The sequence below is a fragment of the Gobio gobio genome, assembly GCF_949357685.1.
Source record: "Gobio gobio genome assembly, chromosome: 18".
NCBI classification, from domain to species: Eukaryota; Metazoa; Chordata; class Actinopteri; order Cypriniformes; family Gobionidae; genus Gobio; species Gobio gobio.
In genome coordinates, this window is record NC_137111.1 from 51,373,579 (window position 1) to 51,392,459 (window position 18,881).

Consider the following 18,881-nt stretch of genomic DNA (forward strand, 5'->3'; position numbering starts at 1 on the left):
GAAAAAAGTATTTAATCACTCAATATTGAGGAATAAAAATATGATATAATCTTTTAATTTCCATTTCTAAAACAAATACCAGGACTAGGCATGTGCCGGTATCAAATTTTCATGTTGCGATTAATTGCTGAAGCTTTTATCACGGTATGCGGTATTATCACGGTATTGAAATTTGTTGTAAAAAAAGTGTTATCATACTATAACAGGTTTAATAACTTTCTTATAACAAAAATAACCAAACATTTAAATACAATAAAGCAATACACACAAATGTATAAAGTAAACAAATATTTAAAACAACAATAAAGTCTCACTAATTAATGCATTAACATCAACAAAGAGCGAATAACTACATTTTTACAGTTATTATTCTTTGATAATGTTAGTTAAAAAAGCAACTGTTAGTGTTAGCTCAGGTCCATTAAATAATACAGTTACGACTTTTGATATTAATAATGTGTTATTAAATGCTGAAATTTACATTTAACTAAGATTAATACATATTTTAGAAGTATTTTTCATTGTCAGTTTGTTAATGAATGAACTAATGTTAAATAATGGAGCCTTATTGTAAAGTGTGTGTGACTGAATAACAATCAGAACACATTCAAACAATATCTAGGGCATGTAATTTAGTCCAGGTTAAAATATAAAATGTTTAAGTTTGAAAATGAATAGCCTTAAGTCTTTAAGTATCAAGTTGGTCGTGTGATGAGCACCGTGGCGAATACAGAAAACTTTTTGTTTATGAGGGTTACCGGGGAAACGGCTGCATTTCTGCTGTTCCGTCAGCGCCCTCTGCTGTCAGAAAGTGAATGTGCACTTCAGCGCGTCTCCTTCACGCGTTCCGCCATGTGCTCTGTTCATGCACGTTGGGTTTTGTTTACATCAGTGCGAGTTCCTCTTTGAAGTATTGTTCATTTTAAACGGTTGATGGGTAAAGTATTCTTAAAATGCATTCTAAAAATCTGAATAATATGTAAGAAATAATTATTCACGGTATTTTGAAGTGCCCACGGTAACAATATTGTGCATGTTCATTATTGCGGTATATCTTATTACCGTTTACCGGCACATGTCTAACCAGGACTAAAAAGTCTAAAAATGCTAATTATTCAGTAGTTAAAAGGGAATGCTTGTACACCTTAACGTTGGACATGGCTAATTGAGAGGAAACATGGCCCCAACGAGAGAGTTCTCAGTTGAAACAATGGAAAGGATTATAAAACTCCTTCAACAAGGAATTTCAACACGGAGTGTGGCCAAAGAAATCGTTTACTCCCAGTCAGCTGTGTCTAAAATTTGGTGCAAGCATCGATCCACTATAAAAGTGCATCTGTCCATCATAAAAGTGATGATGGATGGATGCACTTTTATGATGGATAGATGCACTTTTATGATGGATGGATGCACTTTTATGATGGATAGGTTCACTTTTTTTGGATTTAAAAACAGAACTTCCTTTTCACTGCCACTATAAAGCTTGGAAGAGGCAGGACATTTATTAATATAACTCTGATTGTGTTAGTCTGAAAGAAGAATGTCATACACACCTAGGGTGAGTTGAGGGAGAGTAAATCATGGGCTCATCTTCAGTTTTGGGTGAACTATCCCTTTAATCCCTGCGCGTAGGCCAACATCGCTGCTCAAACCGCAGGGATCACCTTTCCTATTTTTCATGGTGACATAAACTGGCGGAGAGCCGTGTTTAAATCTGTTTTGGTTATTGTTTTAAAATCAATAATCAAATATTTTTCAGCACACCAGGGGCCCTATCTTGCACCCAGCGCAATTGACTTTGTACACCGACGCATGTGTCATTCCTATTTTGCACCCGCGCAAAGCGCGCTTTTCCCTCCACAGAAGCACGTCGCTAAACTAGTGAATGCACTTGCGCTCCCTGGGCGGTTCAGCGCAAAAAAGGAGGCGTGTTCCGGCGCAAACAATCCCTGGTGCTATTTTGCTGTTTCATTAAACAATTGCGCCACTGACCAGAAAAAACCTAGTCTAAAGTCAGTGGCGCGTTGCGCGTTGTTCATTATGCTATTTTAAGGGCGCATGCTTGACCATAATGTATAGCGTGCACAACGCGCATACACTTTGCTCATGTAATCTACACAGATGCAAGTTATTTTTGCAAATCATAAATTGTTACACTAAAAAAATATTAACACATGAGATATCTTCATCTTCATCCGTCATATGACGGAAATCATTGTGGTGTGCCACGAAGATGTGAAAAAATAGGCATAAATCTAGCTTACAAATGATTCAGGCTAATTGTAATAATTAAGGATAAGACCTGTTTGCCCAATAGTGGCAAGACATATATGTATATAAGGACATCTGACAAATTGGTTTGTCCGTCAAGAACCAGGAACAAAAATCGACTGAAAAACTGAAAAAACTGAAAGACTGAAAAAAAAAAAAGACTGTGAAATCACCTTTACCATAATGTACAACATTACAACTTCACTTCTCTGTCTTTCACTGCTCTTAAAAGAACATCAGTCTCCTCGGCTGTGAACCGCTCCTGGCGTGCGCCTGGTAAATACGCCATAATAATAGCAATCCATAATGGAACTTGCGCACCTGCTTTTAAAGGGAATGTTGGATGACGCTCGGATTGGTTTATTCACGTTACGCCCAAACCACACCTATGAATAATGAAGCTACTTCAGACCAACCCATTTTAGATTTGCGCCGGGCGCAAGAGCCATTTATCCCGCCGGGAAAATAGCAACAGCGCCGAGACCCGCCCACAAAGTTACTTGCGCTTCGCGTTTTGACACTTGCGTTTCAGATCGTTAAAATAGGGCCCCAGGACTGAAAACGTCTCGGTTACGTATGTAACCCTCGTTCCCTGAGAGAGGGAACGGAGACGTAACGTTAGTGACTGACGAATGGGGATTTTGCTTAGAAGCCAATCGCCTTTGAGCTCTACAAAACGAGCCAATGGTATGAAAATGCCATGGGTCTGCGGAATTTGCATAATGCGAGCCCGCCTACCCACATGGGTATAAAGGGCGTCGCATAGCAATCTCGCATCATGTTACCTGCTGAAGAGCCGATGCCTGTGCGGCCGGCCGTGCCAGCGGTACAGCTGAAGTGGCTGAGGGACGTTACGTCTCCATTCCCTCTCTCAGGGAACGAGGGTAACATACGTAACCGAGACGTTCCCTTTCGTTCAGTCACTCCGAGTAACGTCAGTGACTGACGAATGGGGGTCCCAATTCAATCACGCCACTCGGCTGTCTTCCAATGCCCTGCGCAGTGCGAGCTCCCTGTCGTAACCGGACGAAGGACCGCACTACACAGGAATACCAAGGTACACTGGGAAGCATATCCCACGTGGAGAAATGCAACACAATGCCTACCCTAAGGGGGGGGGGGGGGGGCTTGACAAATACACTTATGACCTTTACAAGGAACTGCATATGGAGTAAACCAGGGTATCCAGCCGAAGGTGGAAAACATTTTAAACCACAGTCGTGGCAAGGTGGCTTGCCAAGGGAAGACACGTGCTTGAAGAGACTTACCGTGGAAAATACACATGTGGGGGTTACCCAACAGGGGAACCAAGCACACGGCGGCACCTAGCCGAACGCGAAAGCTGACTGAATGGCGTCGACATCATAAGTGCTGGAGGAGCTCAGGGCCTTCTGAGAAGCTCACCTGAGTGGAATAGCGCACGCATCCAGTCCGTGGAGTGGAATGGCACAGCAAGCGAAGACACCTGAGCCTGTCCAGTTACTGGCCACTTGGGGCGAGTACACGAGCGGACACAGCCTCCACTCGGAGGTTATAGAACCTGGTGAAGGAGATAGGTGTCGCCCAGCCTACAGCTCTAAAAAGTCTGACAGCGAGGTGCCATGCGCTAAGCCCAAGAGGAGGCAACACTCTAAGTGGAGAGTGCTCTCACCCCAAGGGGGCATGGCAAGCCATGAACCTGGTAAGCCAGAACAAAAGCACCCACTATCCAGTGGGATCCTCGCTAGGAGAGGGCCTTGCACTTCTGCCGCTTACCGTAACAGACAAGAGCTGGTCTGAGGTCCTGAACACTGCACCTGTCCTACGTAAGCACAAAGGGCGTGTACTGGACAGAGCAATGCCAAGGCTGGGTCTGCCTCCTCCAACGGCAGCGCTTGCAGGTTCACCACCTAGGTGGGAACCTTGGGCACAATCCAAGCTGGGGTCTCAGGAAGCATCGTGAGAGTTAGCCACCTCGAATTCCCAGCACACATGTAACCGACAATGTCTGCAGGTCACATACCCACTTGAAAGGAGCCATGCAATCAAGAGTGTCGCTTTCATTGAAAGGAACTTACCTGAACTCAAATTAGGACTGCGGAGGCTCAAAAAGGGCACTCAGCAGGGTAATAGCACCGCTGTGAGGTCCCAAGAGGGCATGAAGACGTGCGGAATAGGTTATACCGTTAAAGTTCACTAGGTCGAGGTGGGCCAATAGCGGCCACCTAAACCCCTAGGACAGAGGAGACAGCAAATGCTCTGCCACTCGTGGAAGGTAATAACCCAAGCATTCCAGGGGTCTTCCGAAGAAGAGGCCAGGTGACGAGGTTCCACTTTAACGCACAGGCGTGTCACATAGACAAGGCCATAGCGGAAGAAAAAGTAGCCACCACCGTGGTGGTAGGGTACAGAACCTGCCGCGCCCGACAGGGCCCACATAAGTAGGAACCACAATCGGGACGTGGGTGCAAGGGTGCCCCATCTCTGAGAAAGGAGTTCTTCCTCAGAGGAAGTGACCTAGGAGGTGCTGTCGCAAGGAGAAAAAAACCAGGACCGGCCGAGCCGTAATGCGGGGCGGCCACAGGAACTGCTCCTTGCCCTCCGTGATCTGCACAGAGCCTGTGCGAGTGCTCACTGGGAACGCACTGCAGAGCCAGTAGGAAATGGGAAGAGCTAAAGGGAGGCACAGGATAATCTGCGCGTCACTGAGCTGTTCCCAACCAGCTGCGTGTGGGGATGGAGTCTCCATTCCCCCGGAGAAGTGACTGAAAACGTGAGCATGTAGGCTGCACGACTCAGACCTGGATGAAGCGTACCTCAGAAGCGCCCGACTCCAAAAGAAGATGGCGGCTGAGTTGCAACATCTGATGGAAGCGTAGACCACTTCTACTGGCCGGTGTACCCTGCTTCACCGTGATGTGGATGAACCAATACATGTCTGCCAGAGCAGGGCCCGGGGGCGGTGCGGGGCAAGACGTATGGTCAGCAACTCAAACCAATTGACATGCGTAGGCGCTAGGGACCTTTACAGGAGCCTGCAGAGCACGCCAACTGTGCATGGCACCCCAGCCCGTGATAAAAGCATTAAAATGCCAGGAACTCACACTAAGGGCTTTTTAAGCCCGTAGAAGAGGTCCACACGGGGTGAAGGTATGATGGCAGGGTGAGCGTGCGCTGAAGCCATGCCCATCTCCAGACTCGATCGCAAAGCCAGTGCTGAAGCGGTCTCAAATGAAACAATCCGAGCGGCGTCACCGCGGCTACAGATGCTCATTTGCCCAGGAGCCTCTGAAAGATCTTTCAGAGAACCGCATTCTTGCCCCAAAGAAGGAACAAGCCAGCACAGCCTGCACGCGCTCACACTGCACGTGCATGGCGACCGAGTCGAGAAAAGAGAAACTCTTTTCTCAGGTGACCTGAAGGCCCAATGGGTAAGGTGCCGAAGCACGGAAACCCTGTGTTCACAAAGCCTGGTCCAGAGAGTGACTAGTTAGCCAGTCATCTGGAGCTCAGTGTGCGAACCCCGTGTGAGTACGCGCCTTCAGGAGAGCGCTGCAGACCATTCTGGGGACAAACGCACTGAGAGACACGTTGCACAGAGAGCAACTCGAGGTGGAAGCCTAAGAAGGGTTCCACAAGAGATGCACACCCAGAATGGTCACAACTCATCGCTTCTGATAGGTACCATGGAGTCAGGCTGAGGAAGCCAGACCCCACCTCGGCTGGAGGGAAGATCTCGACCGCACCCTTCGCCAGTAGGGTGTTGACCTCCGTATGTATGACAAGGGCTTTGCCACCTGACACAACAAAATGGACTCCCTGTAAAGCGGGGAGGAGATTAAGCGGAAAAGAGCCGCTTAGCCGAACCAGTGGCGAGCCGGCTGAACAGCCTGGAAGCTTTATACAGACTCCCAGGGCTGAACAGTGGCTGTGTGAGCCACAGGCGTACCCACGTTGAGGTAGCACAGCGGAACGACCGGCCCAGACGTGGGTAGGCGTGAAAGCATTCCAAAGTGTGGGCGTGGTCAAGTTCCGCGCCCGGGCAGAGGAGACATGGGGAGGACGAGCGGCCCTCTGTGGTCTCGTCTGCCTGGGGGCTGGCGACAGAGGGGGCTGAGAGTGGCGAGTCTCGTGAGCGTCGCACACCGCTAGCCGCACCCTCGTGGAGCGAGGCGGAACGAACGGCCCAGACGAGGGGAGGCGTGATAGCTTCCCAAAGTGTGGGCGTCGTCAAGCTCCGCGCCCGGGCAGAGGAGACCTGGGGAGGACTAGTGTACCACTGTGGTCTTGTCGGCTCGGGGCTGCTCACAGCAGAAGGGGCTGAGAGTGATGAGGCTTGTGAGCGTCGCGCACTGCCAGCCGCGCCCTCTTGGGGTTCGGAGGTGTGTTTAGTTCTTTCTTTAACCATATAAAGGTACCGCCGACCGAGAGGCCAGCGGCAGGGAAGGGGTTAAAAACAAGGACTGTCCCCTGGCCCTCCACAGGGGGAAGGAGTGGTCCTGTTACCATCTCCTAGGGAAGAACCGACATCACCTCCGAACTGCCTGCCTCAGGACTGCCGCTTTGACTGCCGTTTAACGGGCTGCGGAGCTGGGGCAGGCGGGGCCGCCTTCCTGCGACGTCCTCCACGCTTCTGCCCGGGTGAAGGCTGCTGCTGAGGCCGAGCGGGAGGGGCAGGAGTCGCTGGAGGGCGGCCTCGGCGGGGAGCAGACTGAGGCGCCTGAGCCGGCGGCTGGGTAGAGGCAGCAGCGGACCGCCGGGGCAGGACATGCTTTATAGCCTCAGTCTGCTTCTGAGCGATTGAGAACTGTTGGGCAAAATCCTTTACCGCCCCGCCAAATAGCCCAGCCTGTGATATGGGGGAATTGAGGAACCGGGTCAGATTCCCGCATATCAGCCAGATTGAGCCATAGGTGGCGCTCCTGGACCACCGAGGTGGACATCACCTGACAGAGAGAGCGTGCTCGTAGAACGAGGTCGTGGCCGCACGCAGCTCCTGCGTTAACGCAGGGTCAGTACCGCCCTCGTGCATATCACGGACAACCTTGGCCTGGTAGACCTGCAGTATCGCCATGGCATGCAAGGCAGACGCGGCTTGGCCCGCGGCTCTGTAGGTCTTCGCCACCAGAGTAGACGTAAACCTACAGGCTTTGGACGGGTGCTTCGGGTCACCGCGCCATGTCGAATCGCTCTGCGGACACAGTTGCATCGCAACAGACAGTTCGACAGGGGGCACCCCAGTGTACCCTTTCGCCACGCCACCATCGAGGGCAGTAAAGGCGGAGGTCGATGACGAGCGATCGCAAAAAGTCAAAGGAGACTTCCACGATTTCGTCACCTCCTCATGCACTTCCGGGAAGAAAGGTATCGGGCGCCATCGGCGCGGGCCGCCCCCAGATACCAATCGTTCAGCCTTGAGCGCTCGAGACATGGCGGAGGGTTCCACACAAGCCCGAGGCTCTCGGCTGCCCGGGAGAGCATGACCGTCAGCTCCGGATCCGACTCGGGCAATGCTGGCGTTCCCGAGGGAGGCAGCATAGCCGAATCCTCATCTTCGGAGGAATCAAGCCCGCCCTGTGATGCGGCTATCGACATAGCATCGTCCGCCGGCGCGCCGAACGGCACGCTGGGCCCAGGACGGGAAACACCAGCGCTATCGTCCGGGAGCACCATGGGTAACATTGTGCTAGAGGGGGGTGTGGCCCGAGGAGGATTCGTCGGGTTGTTCCACACCGTCACCCTCAAGTCACCCTGACCACCAGCCAAAGTGGTCCCACACGGGGTGGGAACAGATTGGGGTGTGGTAGAGGGGACCCTCCCTCCTTTACGGAGATCACTAAGTCTCGACCGCAACACTGAGATGGTCATGTTCCCGCAGTGAGAACATGAGTCATCCACGAACGCACGCTCAGCATGCACGAGGCCCAAGCATGCTAAACAGTGTCCGTGCCTGTCAAGCGGAGAAACCATGCGACCACACCCAGAAACGTTGCAAGGGCGAGCCATCTTGAAAAAGACGTGCCACTTGCACTCTTTTTGTGAGGAGTTTTGTGAGGAGAGATGCCGAAGTGCCCAGGGAGAAACGCACGCTGTGCCAAACACTGCACAGATCAGACAGGATTCGCTGGAACGCGCCGTCACACCAATACTCTGGGGAGCTGCTCGTCTTGAAAGAGGTAAACACGCTCAGGCTGTAATTTCGGCTCTGAAGCAGAAACATCATGCGAGATTGCTATGCGTCGCCCTTTTATACCCATGTGGGTAGGCGGGCTCGCATTATGCAAATTCCGCTGACCCATGGCATTTTCATGCCATTGGCTCGTTTTGTAGAGCTCAAAGGCGATTGGCTTCTAAGCGAAACCCCCATTCGTCAGTCACTGACGTTACTCGGAGTGACTGAACGAAAGGGAACAGCGAACAGCCCACATGGTCTGTTTAACAGTACCAGCTCAATTTCTTGACATTTCCAGCTCTTCAATTTCTCTCTCATTAATATCAGCGTGTCTGCTTTCTTTTTTGTCCTCTTCCTCTGTCTATATCTTTCCACCACTCATCCACATTTGGTCCAATAAATCAAACAGTTTCTTTGGCTCAGTAATACTGATAGCGGACTAATTGCCAAGCAACACACAGACGCAGCAACACACACACTCCGTGGCGCAGCGATACTAATGTAATGCGGTCAGCTGTATGTTTTCTGTAATTTTACAACGGCTTCAAACGTGGCTCAACCAATAAGAATCAAGGGCCGAAATTCTCCTTTTTATAATGTAGAGTAGAGTATTAAGGTATTATGAGAGAGAGATAGACTAAACAAGTGTATCTGATATAGCATTCATTCTTCAGGTCGATGTCCATAATATCCGTTATAAAAAATCAGTTTGAATGCCCGCTGAGGAAAGCAATATCTTTGTCCTTTTAAATGATTTCCAAAGATAGCGCTAAAACAACTTCCTTGTTTACAGCAGTCACTCATAGAGACAGTCTTTGAGCCATCTAGTGGTGTAGTAACTGTCACTGGAGTCGAAATTACTGACCTTTTCTCAATACCAAATACGCATATTAGTTATATAAGTTATATTAATTGAACAATAATATTTAAATCAACAACAAAAGCCATTATAAAAGACAATAGGAAATAAACACATGCAAACAGGGCAGTCAAACGTACAAAAGCAGTGCTGTAGTAGGCCCGACAGGATTTAAAGTGCCCTTATTATGCTATTTTAAAGGCTCCTAATTTTGAGAAATTACAGCGGCAAATTCCCGAATGACTGGCCAAGATGAAGCTGTTCTCTGTGGGTACACGAGAGCTGACAGCCTCAGGGCTCACAAAATTTCAAAATGCCTGGTAGCCCTTTGGGCAGGCACTCTTGAGATTTTGGTAGCCCGAAAAGAATTTAACTAGAAAAAATACAAAAATTAAAATTAAAAATTATTTTTATTTTTATGTAGAAAATTGGACTGGAGTCGAAATATCAATCACAAACACAAACAAAAACAAAAACGCATTTATTTGGTTCTAACTGAACTGAAATTTCTATGAATTGTCTTTTTTGGATCAACAGAACTGAAATACCAGTGTAAATCCATGCGCACACACAAACACAGTCATCAATTTTCACAATTTTCTCAACAGCGCATACATTCTCTTTCATTCAGCAACAAAAAAAGAAATGTAAAGTAGTAAGTTCTTGGCAAAATGACATTTCCTTAATAGTCTAAACACACTGTTAAACTGTCACTGTTTCCGTCAGTGCAGCTTCCTGAACACACAACACTAAATATGTTCAACACAAGCTAAGACTGGATATAGGCTTTATTAGTTTACTGTCATATATACACTGTTTCACAGAGTTGCTAAGTTATTAAAGGTCCCATGGCATGGCATTTTTATATTATTTTATAATGTTTCTTGAGGTGTACTTAGATTTTTACATCATAAAATGTCATAATTTAGAAATAAAAGGCATTTTTTCTATACTGCTGTTTGCTCTGTGGCTGAATGCCCTGTTTCAAGGGGCGTGTCTGCTGTGAGACTTCAGTAAAAACGCCCACTGTTGTGATTGACTGACATCTTTGCATTTGAAATGAGCGGCCCCGTGGTTTAACGAGGTCTACGGCACGAGCAGCCATGAGCTGCTGCCAGAGAGACGGATGGACCTGAGTTCACTTCTCATAAGTTCTGTCAGCACGTCTCAGTTCAGTGAACTGTTGTAGTTTCTAGCATATACTACAGGTTATTAGTTTATTTCTAGTCGGAGGGACTGTCACTCATGTCAGAAAGTTAGTAACTTTAGTAAATTATGGATCAGCGCTGACTGGAGACGCGAACCGTTTAGAACGATTTAGTCCGATTTGGTGAACTGGTTCGGTTCACTAAAAAGAACCAGTTCAAAAGAATGATTAGTTCGCGAACCGGACATCACTAATGTACCAGAGACGGAGCGATTGCTAACAAAGTTATTTATAGTAACTACTGAGTTAGGAGAGCGCTGTCAGCGCGAGTTTATTGTGTTTGTATCTGAGAGTTCTGAATAAACACGAGTCCCAGTCACACCGAGTCCGTCTTCATCATTATTCTACCAAGTTTGTAACACATGCAATGTACCATTACAGCTGTCGAGATGAACGAGTTTCGAGTAAGTGTTGATTATAGCATTATTTTTAGATATTTTCCTATCATATGAAAAGTGTCAGTGATGCGCATTGAGTACACAGCGCAAACAAAGACACAACAGCAGTAATCGAATGTAATCCAGTTTATTGTGGTGATAGCTGGCTAGCCCGGATATGCTCACGCTTACCCCCCTTCTGCTTAATCTCGCGCCGCGTTTGGTGCCTCCGCTGTGGGCCAGATGCAGTACTGGGGGTCGGGGATGTTGAAGGCAGACCGGTCAGTGCAGCCCGAGCCTCGGCGTGCGTGAGGTTTATCTCTAAAGATGTGACTCTGCCGATGTTGAGCAGAACTCACGACTGTATTCACATTTTAGAACAGATAGATGCGACGAGGACGTACAAAAACATGGACTCACAAGATGGAAAACACGAAAACACCGTTCTGTCGGGAGAGAGAGAAGCCGCAGCGTGTGCACTAGTGTTGTAGTACTCGAGATCGGTCTTGGTCTCGAGACCGGTCTCGAGACCACTTTTTAAAGGTCTTGGTCTCGTCTCGGAATCGACCATATTTTTACTCGGTCTCGTCTCGGTCTCGGACTCAGAGGACTCGGAATTTAATTTCAAGACCGGTCAAGACCACAACTGAGAGCATATCACGAAATTATTTGTTAACATCATTACTGTGATGATTAGACAAAAAACTTCAGACCAAAAGCTTGACTCGTGTCTAATTTTAAATACTTTTAGTTTTTACTCCCCTCTCCTCCCTGCGCTGCGCCGCGCCGCGCCGCGCCGCCAACCCCCACATCGCATCACACACACTCCACACGTGAATGCTTGGAGAGCAAGCTGTGCCGTCACCGTGGCTGTTGGAGAGATGTCAGCCAAATCTTCTGTTATACAATTTGGCTACCTAAACCACAAAGAGTTCATCTGCAAAAATGCATCCAAAAGAAAACATACAGCAGTGTGTAAGTTCTGCAACGCGACGCTTACTGAGACGGCTGGGACCACGTCAAACTTCTATCGACATTTGCACTAATATGCATTAATTCACACTTAACTAATGCACAGATAATCATGAGTTAATGTATTACTAATGGTGAACTAACCCATTTATTAATGATTACTGCATCAGCAACTAATGAAGATTCAGCATGATTAATATATTAAGTAATCATTAAATTGTTATTAGTTAAATGTGTCAATGTATTAATTCCTTAATAACATATTATATGAACTAATAATGTAAAGCAACGTGTTAATTACCTCAATGGGTCAAAGCCATGCATTTCAACTTCCAGTTGTCTGCTTTAATGAATCATTAGCTAATGATTTACAAAGGTATCATTGTGTTATGACTTTACTTGTTGGGGCACATGACTATTAACTAATTCAAAATTAATTCAAAACTCATAACCACAAGTAAATATTACTTAATCAATTAGTTAATAGTCATGTGCCTCAACAAGTCATAACATAATGACACATTTGTAAATCATTAGCTAATGATTAATTAAAGCAGACAACTGGAAGTTGAAATGCGTGGCTTTGACCCGTTGTGGTAATTAATTTAAATGATTAGTTAGTATAATATGTTATTAAGGAATTAATACATTATGATATATTTAACTGATAACAATTTAATGATGACTTAATCTATTAATCATGTAGAATCTTCATTAGTTGCTGATGCAGTGATCATTAATAAATGGGTTAGTTCACCATTAGTAATACATTAACTCATGATTATCTGTGCATTAATTAAGGATGAATTAATGCATACTAGTGCACCCGTATTGTAAAGTTTTACCCACTTTTCCCATTGATCAGATTTTATTTAATTTTTCTCATTAACTACAGCTTTATGTTTTGTCCTTGGTGGCAAGCTTGTTAGAAGTGTTTTGCCACGGCAGTTCATTCAGGTCTGGCATATAATGTCATCAATGTTTGAGGTTCTCCCAATTACAATTTTTGTAATTTTTTTGGCCAAAATGCCTGCATCGTGTTAGGTGGATGGCAAACCATTGAAAAGGAGTTCTGAATAAATGGTTAAGTTCATTTCAGCTCTTAAGTGTTTATTCGCATTTATTTGCTAAAAAGATAAATTCCCACATATCAGCAATGCCTGTTGATTATTTTATCAAAACTTCTCTCTTACACACCCACACACACGAGAGAAGTGCCAATCGTATGCATATTCCACATTTTATCAGAAGTGTGTCATGCAATGTGGGGATTTGCACTGGTCTTGGTCTTGACTCGGTCTCGGCCTGTCTTGGTCTTGGTCTTGACTCGGTCTCGGCCTGTCTTGGTCTTGGTCTTGACTTGGTCTCTACCCTTCAAAGTCTTGGTCTTGTCTTGGTCTCGGTTTAGGTGGTCTTGACTACAACACTAGTGTGCACGAATAATAAATAATTAGTTACACATCAGAAATCACTGATCACAGATCAGAAGGAACTGAAAAAAGACTTCTGTTTTCATTTGTACATCCAAACACTGAGAAACTGCCAGCATTCACTCGTTCACAAGCCATGATCTCTTGAGGACTATGATCTCTTGAGGACAAATATAGCGCTTGCATGGGCGTGCCAGATTCTCTGGGTGGAGGAAAGGGAGGTAACTGCTCCTGTTATGACTGCATAACAGGAAAATTCCAGATCAGCTCGTCTGGGCTGTCATTTTCTCAAAGGCAGAGAGAGACAGCCACAACTCTGTTTACACCGATCAAAATTTCTAGGCACTTGGGGACAATATTCAGGCTAGGGGAACTCATATTAATGTTGAAAAACCTCATAAAATTAAAATGTCATGCCATGGGACCTTTTAAACAATATTTGGTAACACTTTACAATAAATTATTATTATTAAATTATTAATTGTATTAGTTGTATTAGTTAACATGAACTAACCATGAACAACACCTCTGTTCAGCATAAGTTCCTCTTTGTTAACGTTAATTCATAAAAATCCAGCTAATGTTAGCAAGATTATAATAATGCATTAGTAAATGTTGAAATTAACAGAGATAAAAAAAATGGTTTATAAGTGCAGTTCATTATTAGTTCATGTTAACTAATGAACCTTATTGTAAAGTGTTACCCAATATTTAATATTTAAAAAAAAAAATTGTTTTATTTAATGACCACTAGGAGGTGTTCTAGGCGTATGTTTTCCTTTATTGGTTTTCCCTGAAGAGTTGAAAAAGGAAGTAAAAAAGTAATGCACGTTCGTTGCATTTTACCATGAAATTCCATTCATTTCTAAAGCTCATTCCGCTCAGGACCGCGCGCTCAACCCAGAATGCCCTTTGTGACGTATGCTGGATAAAATATAGGCCTATCTGAAATAAATAGCTAGGGCTGTCCCTGACTAAAGTTTTTTTTTCTTTTTTATAGTAGTTGTTCATTTAAGCCGTTGTTCGCTGCCGCTTCCATATCATTGTCTGTTATAGGCTATTTGCTTTTTATTTATTAAATCCGGGCAATTTGGTTGATAAAACATTTATTAAAATTAAGATACAATTTATTCAAAACGAAATTCACTTTAAAGAAAGGCTTTCAACAAAACTTATTGAAGTGTTATTGAACTTATTGAAGACCCCCATGTCTTCTGACATATGCATCTTATGTGTCCTGTTCACTTTTCAACATAAATAAATTAAAAAGCAACATTATAATATTTAAACTGAAACTAAATACGTGTTTTAATGGCTACAAGTATAGTAGGCTACAGTACAGAGAAATATCATGTCAGAGCGGGATTTGAGCGCACGTCATTTTACCGGTGAGCAGTTCATGAGTGAAGCTCCACTTTGCTTTGCTGACATGCTCTGGTAAGGTAGGCAGGTTTTTTCATTGTACAACCCCAAATCAGAAAAAGTTGGGACAGTATGGAAAACGCAAATAAAATAAAAAGAAGTGATTTCTAAATTTACTTTGACTTGTATTTCATTGCAGACAATATGAACACAAAATATTTCATGTTTTGTCTGGTCAACTTCATGTCATTTGTAAATATGCATCCTTTCCTGTCATTCAGACCTGCAACACATTTCAAAAAAAGTTGGGACAGGAGCAATTTAGGGCTAGTAATGAGGTAAAATGGTTATTGTAATGGGTATTGTAACAGGTGATTGTAATTATGATTGGGTACAAAAGCAGCATCCAAGAAAGGTCTAATCCTTTAGGAGCAAAGATGGGCTGAGGATCGCCAGTTTGCCAACAAATACGTGAGAAAATTATTGAAATGTTTAAAAACAATGTTCCTCAAAGAAAGATAGGAAGAGATTTGGATATTTCACATTCAACAGTGCATAACATAATTAAAAGATTCAAGGAATCTGGAGGAATTTCAGTGCGTAAAGGACAAGGGCGCAAGCCTAAGCTGAACAACCGTGATCTCCGATCCCTCAGGCGGCACTGCATCAAGAATCGTCATTCATCTATAAGCGATATCACCACAAGGGCTCAGGACTACTTTGGCAAACCTTTGTCAAGTACCACAATACGTAGTTACATCCACAAATGCCAGTTAAAACTGTACTGTGCCAAAAGGAAGCCCTATGTTAACAGTGTCCAGAAGCCCCGTCGACTTCTCTGGGCTCGGAGGCATCTGGGATGGACCATCACACAGTGGAAACGTGTACTGTGGTCAGATGAATCAGTATTTTAGGTATTTTTTGGGAGGAATGGACGCCGTGTGCACCGGACCAAAGAAGAAAAGGATCATCCAGACTGTTACCAGCAACAAGTCCAGAAGCCAGGGTCTGTCATGGTATGGGGTTGTGTCAGTGCCCTTGGCAAAGGTAACTTGCACTTCTGTGAAGGCTCCATTAATGCTGAAAAGTACATAGCGATTTTGGAGCATAATATGCTGCCTTCAAGAAGACATCTTTTCCAGGGACGTCCATGCATATTTCAACAAGACAATGCAAAACCACATTCTGCACACATTACAAAGTCCTGGCTGCGGAGGAAGAGGGTTCGGGTACTTGACTGGCCTGCCTGCAGTCCCGACCTGTCTCCAATAGAGAATGTGTGGAAGACCCCGTACTGTTGCCCACCTTAAGACTTGTTTGCAGGAAGAATGGGACAAAATTACACCTGAAACACTTCATCACTTGGTGTCTTCAGTCCCTAAACGTCTTTTAAGTGTTGTGAAAAGGAATGGCAACATTACAAAGTGGTAAATGCTTTACTGTCCCAACTTTTTTTTTCTCAACCTGGAGCTCACATCTGCCAAAGCGTCTGAACAAACTGTTAAATAGACGTTATGTTTACACATGATTCACATATTTGAGGTCCAATTAACTACATTCTCGTCTAAATTGTTAAAACTACATTTCGTGACACAACAGTAGTATGCTTAAAGTGGATTTGCTTGACAGCCATGACAGTCGCTCGAGCGGAGAGTGATGCAAACGGGGAAATGTTTTGCGTGGCGGTACTGGGTGGATATCACACGGCTGGAAAAGGCTCTCAGCCAATCAGATTCGAGAACCAGAAAGAACTGTTGTATGAAAATGTATATAATATTTTACTCTATATCTTGTATCTGAAGACAAAAGGGCTACAAACAATATAAGACTTCACTGGAGATCCTGCAGTACACAAGACAGCCGATGCACTACAGGAGCTTTCAGAGGAATGATGTTCACTTCTTATGCTCATTGTGTGGCTCATTTGGTTCACAGCTTTACAGACACAGATTCAGTTGACTTCATCCCTCATAATGTAAATAATAGTTGATATTGTGTAATAAATGTATTTTATATGCATTATTTATTTATTAATTTCTTCCTCTAGACTGTCAGACTGCAGTATCACAGAAGAAGGTTATAAAGCTCTGGCTTCAGCTCTGAGATCAAACCCTTCACACCTGATAGAGCTGGATCTCACAGGAAATGATCCTGGACCATCAGGAGTGAAGGAGCTCAGTGATTTACTACAGGATCCACACTGTCAACTGAAGACACTGAGGTGAGATGGGATGGAATAATGCAAAATAAATTATATGCAGGTCAATCTGTACAATCTATTGTTGTATCAAAACTGACAAATTAATTAGGATACATTTTTTTATCTAGAACAATGCCGGCACTGATACGTTCATTTTTGGCACTTGCCAATACTGATACCTGCTTTTTATCTGCATTTGTCTGTAAATTTTTTTCTTTTCAAAATTTAGAAAATGTATGTAATGAGTGAGTACATCATGAATCCATTTCAAAACTGTGTTTTTGTCTTATCCTGAATCACCGTGGTACACCTATAATAAGTGTTTATATTCAGGCTATTTTAGACTGGTTTGGGTCGGCACCGCTGCGGAGTAACACAGTAGAGGTCTGCCACTCGAACCGAGCCCGACGGGTCCCGGGTTGGGTTGGGTTTCGGGTCTGGCTCGGGTCGGGCCCGGTTTTGTAACTAAGAAAAATTAAATGGCTGTATATACTTTGCGTGCCATATGCTTTGCCTGCTTGCTGAGAGAGAGAGAGAGACATGCATACCCTTCTCACTCTCTCTCTCTCTCTCTCTCTCTCTCTCGCATATAAATAAATAAATATATAAAAATATATATATATATATATATATATATATATATATATATATATATATATATATATATATATATATATATATATATATATATATATATATATATATATATATATATATATATATATATATAATATATATATATAAAAGAAGTGATTTATAAATTTACTTTGACTTGTATTTCATTGCAGACAATATGAACACAAAATATTTCATGTTTTGTCTGGTCAACTTCATGTCATTTGTAAATATGCATCCTTTCCTGTCATTCAGACCTGCAACACATTTCAAAAAAAGTTGGGACAGTAAAGCATTTACCACTTTGTAATGTTGCCATTCCTTTTCACAACACTTAAAAGATGTTTAGGGACTGAAGACACCAAGTGATGAAGTGTTTCAGGTGTAATTTTGTCCCATTCTTCCTGCAAACAAGTCTTAAGGTGGGCAACACTACGGGGTCTTCGTTGTCGCATTTTGCGCTTCAAAATGCGCCACACATTCTCTATTGGAGACAGGTCGGGACTGCAGGCAGGCCAGTCAAGTACCTGTACCCTCTTCCTCCGCAGCCAGGACTTTGTAATGTGTGCAGAATGTGTGCAGAATGTGCTTTTGCATTGTCTTGTTGAAATATGCATGGACGTCCCTGGAAAAGATGTCTTCTTGAAGGCAGCATATTATGCTCCAAAATCTCTATGTACTTTTCAGCATTAATGGAGCCTTCACAGAAGTGCAAGTTACCTTTGCCAAGGGCACTGACACAACCCCATACCATGACAGACCCTGGCTTTTGGACTGTTGCTGGTAACAGTCTGGATGATCCTTTTCTTCTTTGGTCCGGAGCACACGGCGTCCATTCCTCCCAAAAAATACCTCAAATACTGCTTCATCTGACCACAGTACACGTTTCCACTGTGTGATGGTCCATCCCAGATGCCTCCGAGCCCAGAGAAGTCGACGGCGCTTCTGGACACTGTTAACATAGGGCTTCCTTTTGGCACAGTACAGTTTTAACTGGCATTTGTGGATGTAACTACGTATTGTGGTACTTGACAAAGGTTTGCCAAAGTAGTCCTGAGCCCATGTGGTGATATGGCTTCTAGATGATGACGATTCTTGATGCAGTGCCGCCTGAGGGATCAGAGATCACGGTTGTTCAGCTTAGGCTTGCGCCCTTGTCCTTTACGCACTGAAATTCCTCCAGATTCCTTGAATCTTTTAATTATGTTATGCACTGTTGAATGTGAAATATCCAAATCTCTTCCTATCTTTCTTTGAGGAACATTGTTTTTAAACATTTCAATAATTTTCTCACGTATTTGTTGGCAAACTGGCGATCCTCTGCCCATCTTTGCTCCTAAAGGATTAGACCTTTCTTGGATGCTGCTTTTGTACCCAATCATAATTACAATCACCTGTTGACATCACCTGTTTCAAATCACATGATTATTTAACCAT

The 18,881-nt window shown here is 44.3% G+C and overlaps 1 protein-coding gene across 6 annotated transcripts in view; it reads left to right on the forward strand.

The window, feature by feature from the left end:
* The window catches only part of LOC307142162 (uncharacterized protein), a 248,757-nt gene that overhangs the window by 43,195 nt on the left and 186,681 nt on the right, over window positions 1-18,881 (forward strand). For all 6 annotated transcript variants that reach the window (XM_079842775.1, XM_079842776.1, XM_079842777.1 and 3 more), the window contains exon 12: window positions 16,677-16,850. In XM_079842775.1, the coding sequence (XP_079698901.1) occupies window positions 16,677-16,850 (174 nt within the window). The remainder of the gene's footprint in view (window positions 1-16,676; window positions 16,851-18,881) is intronic.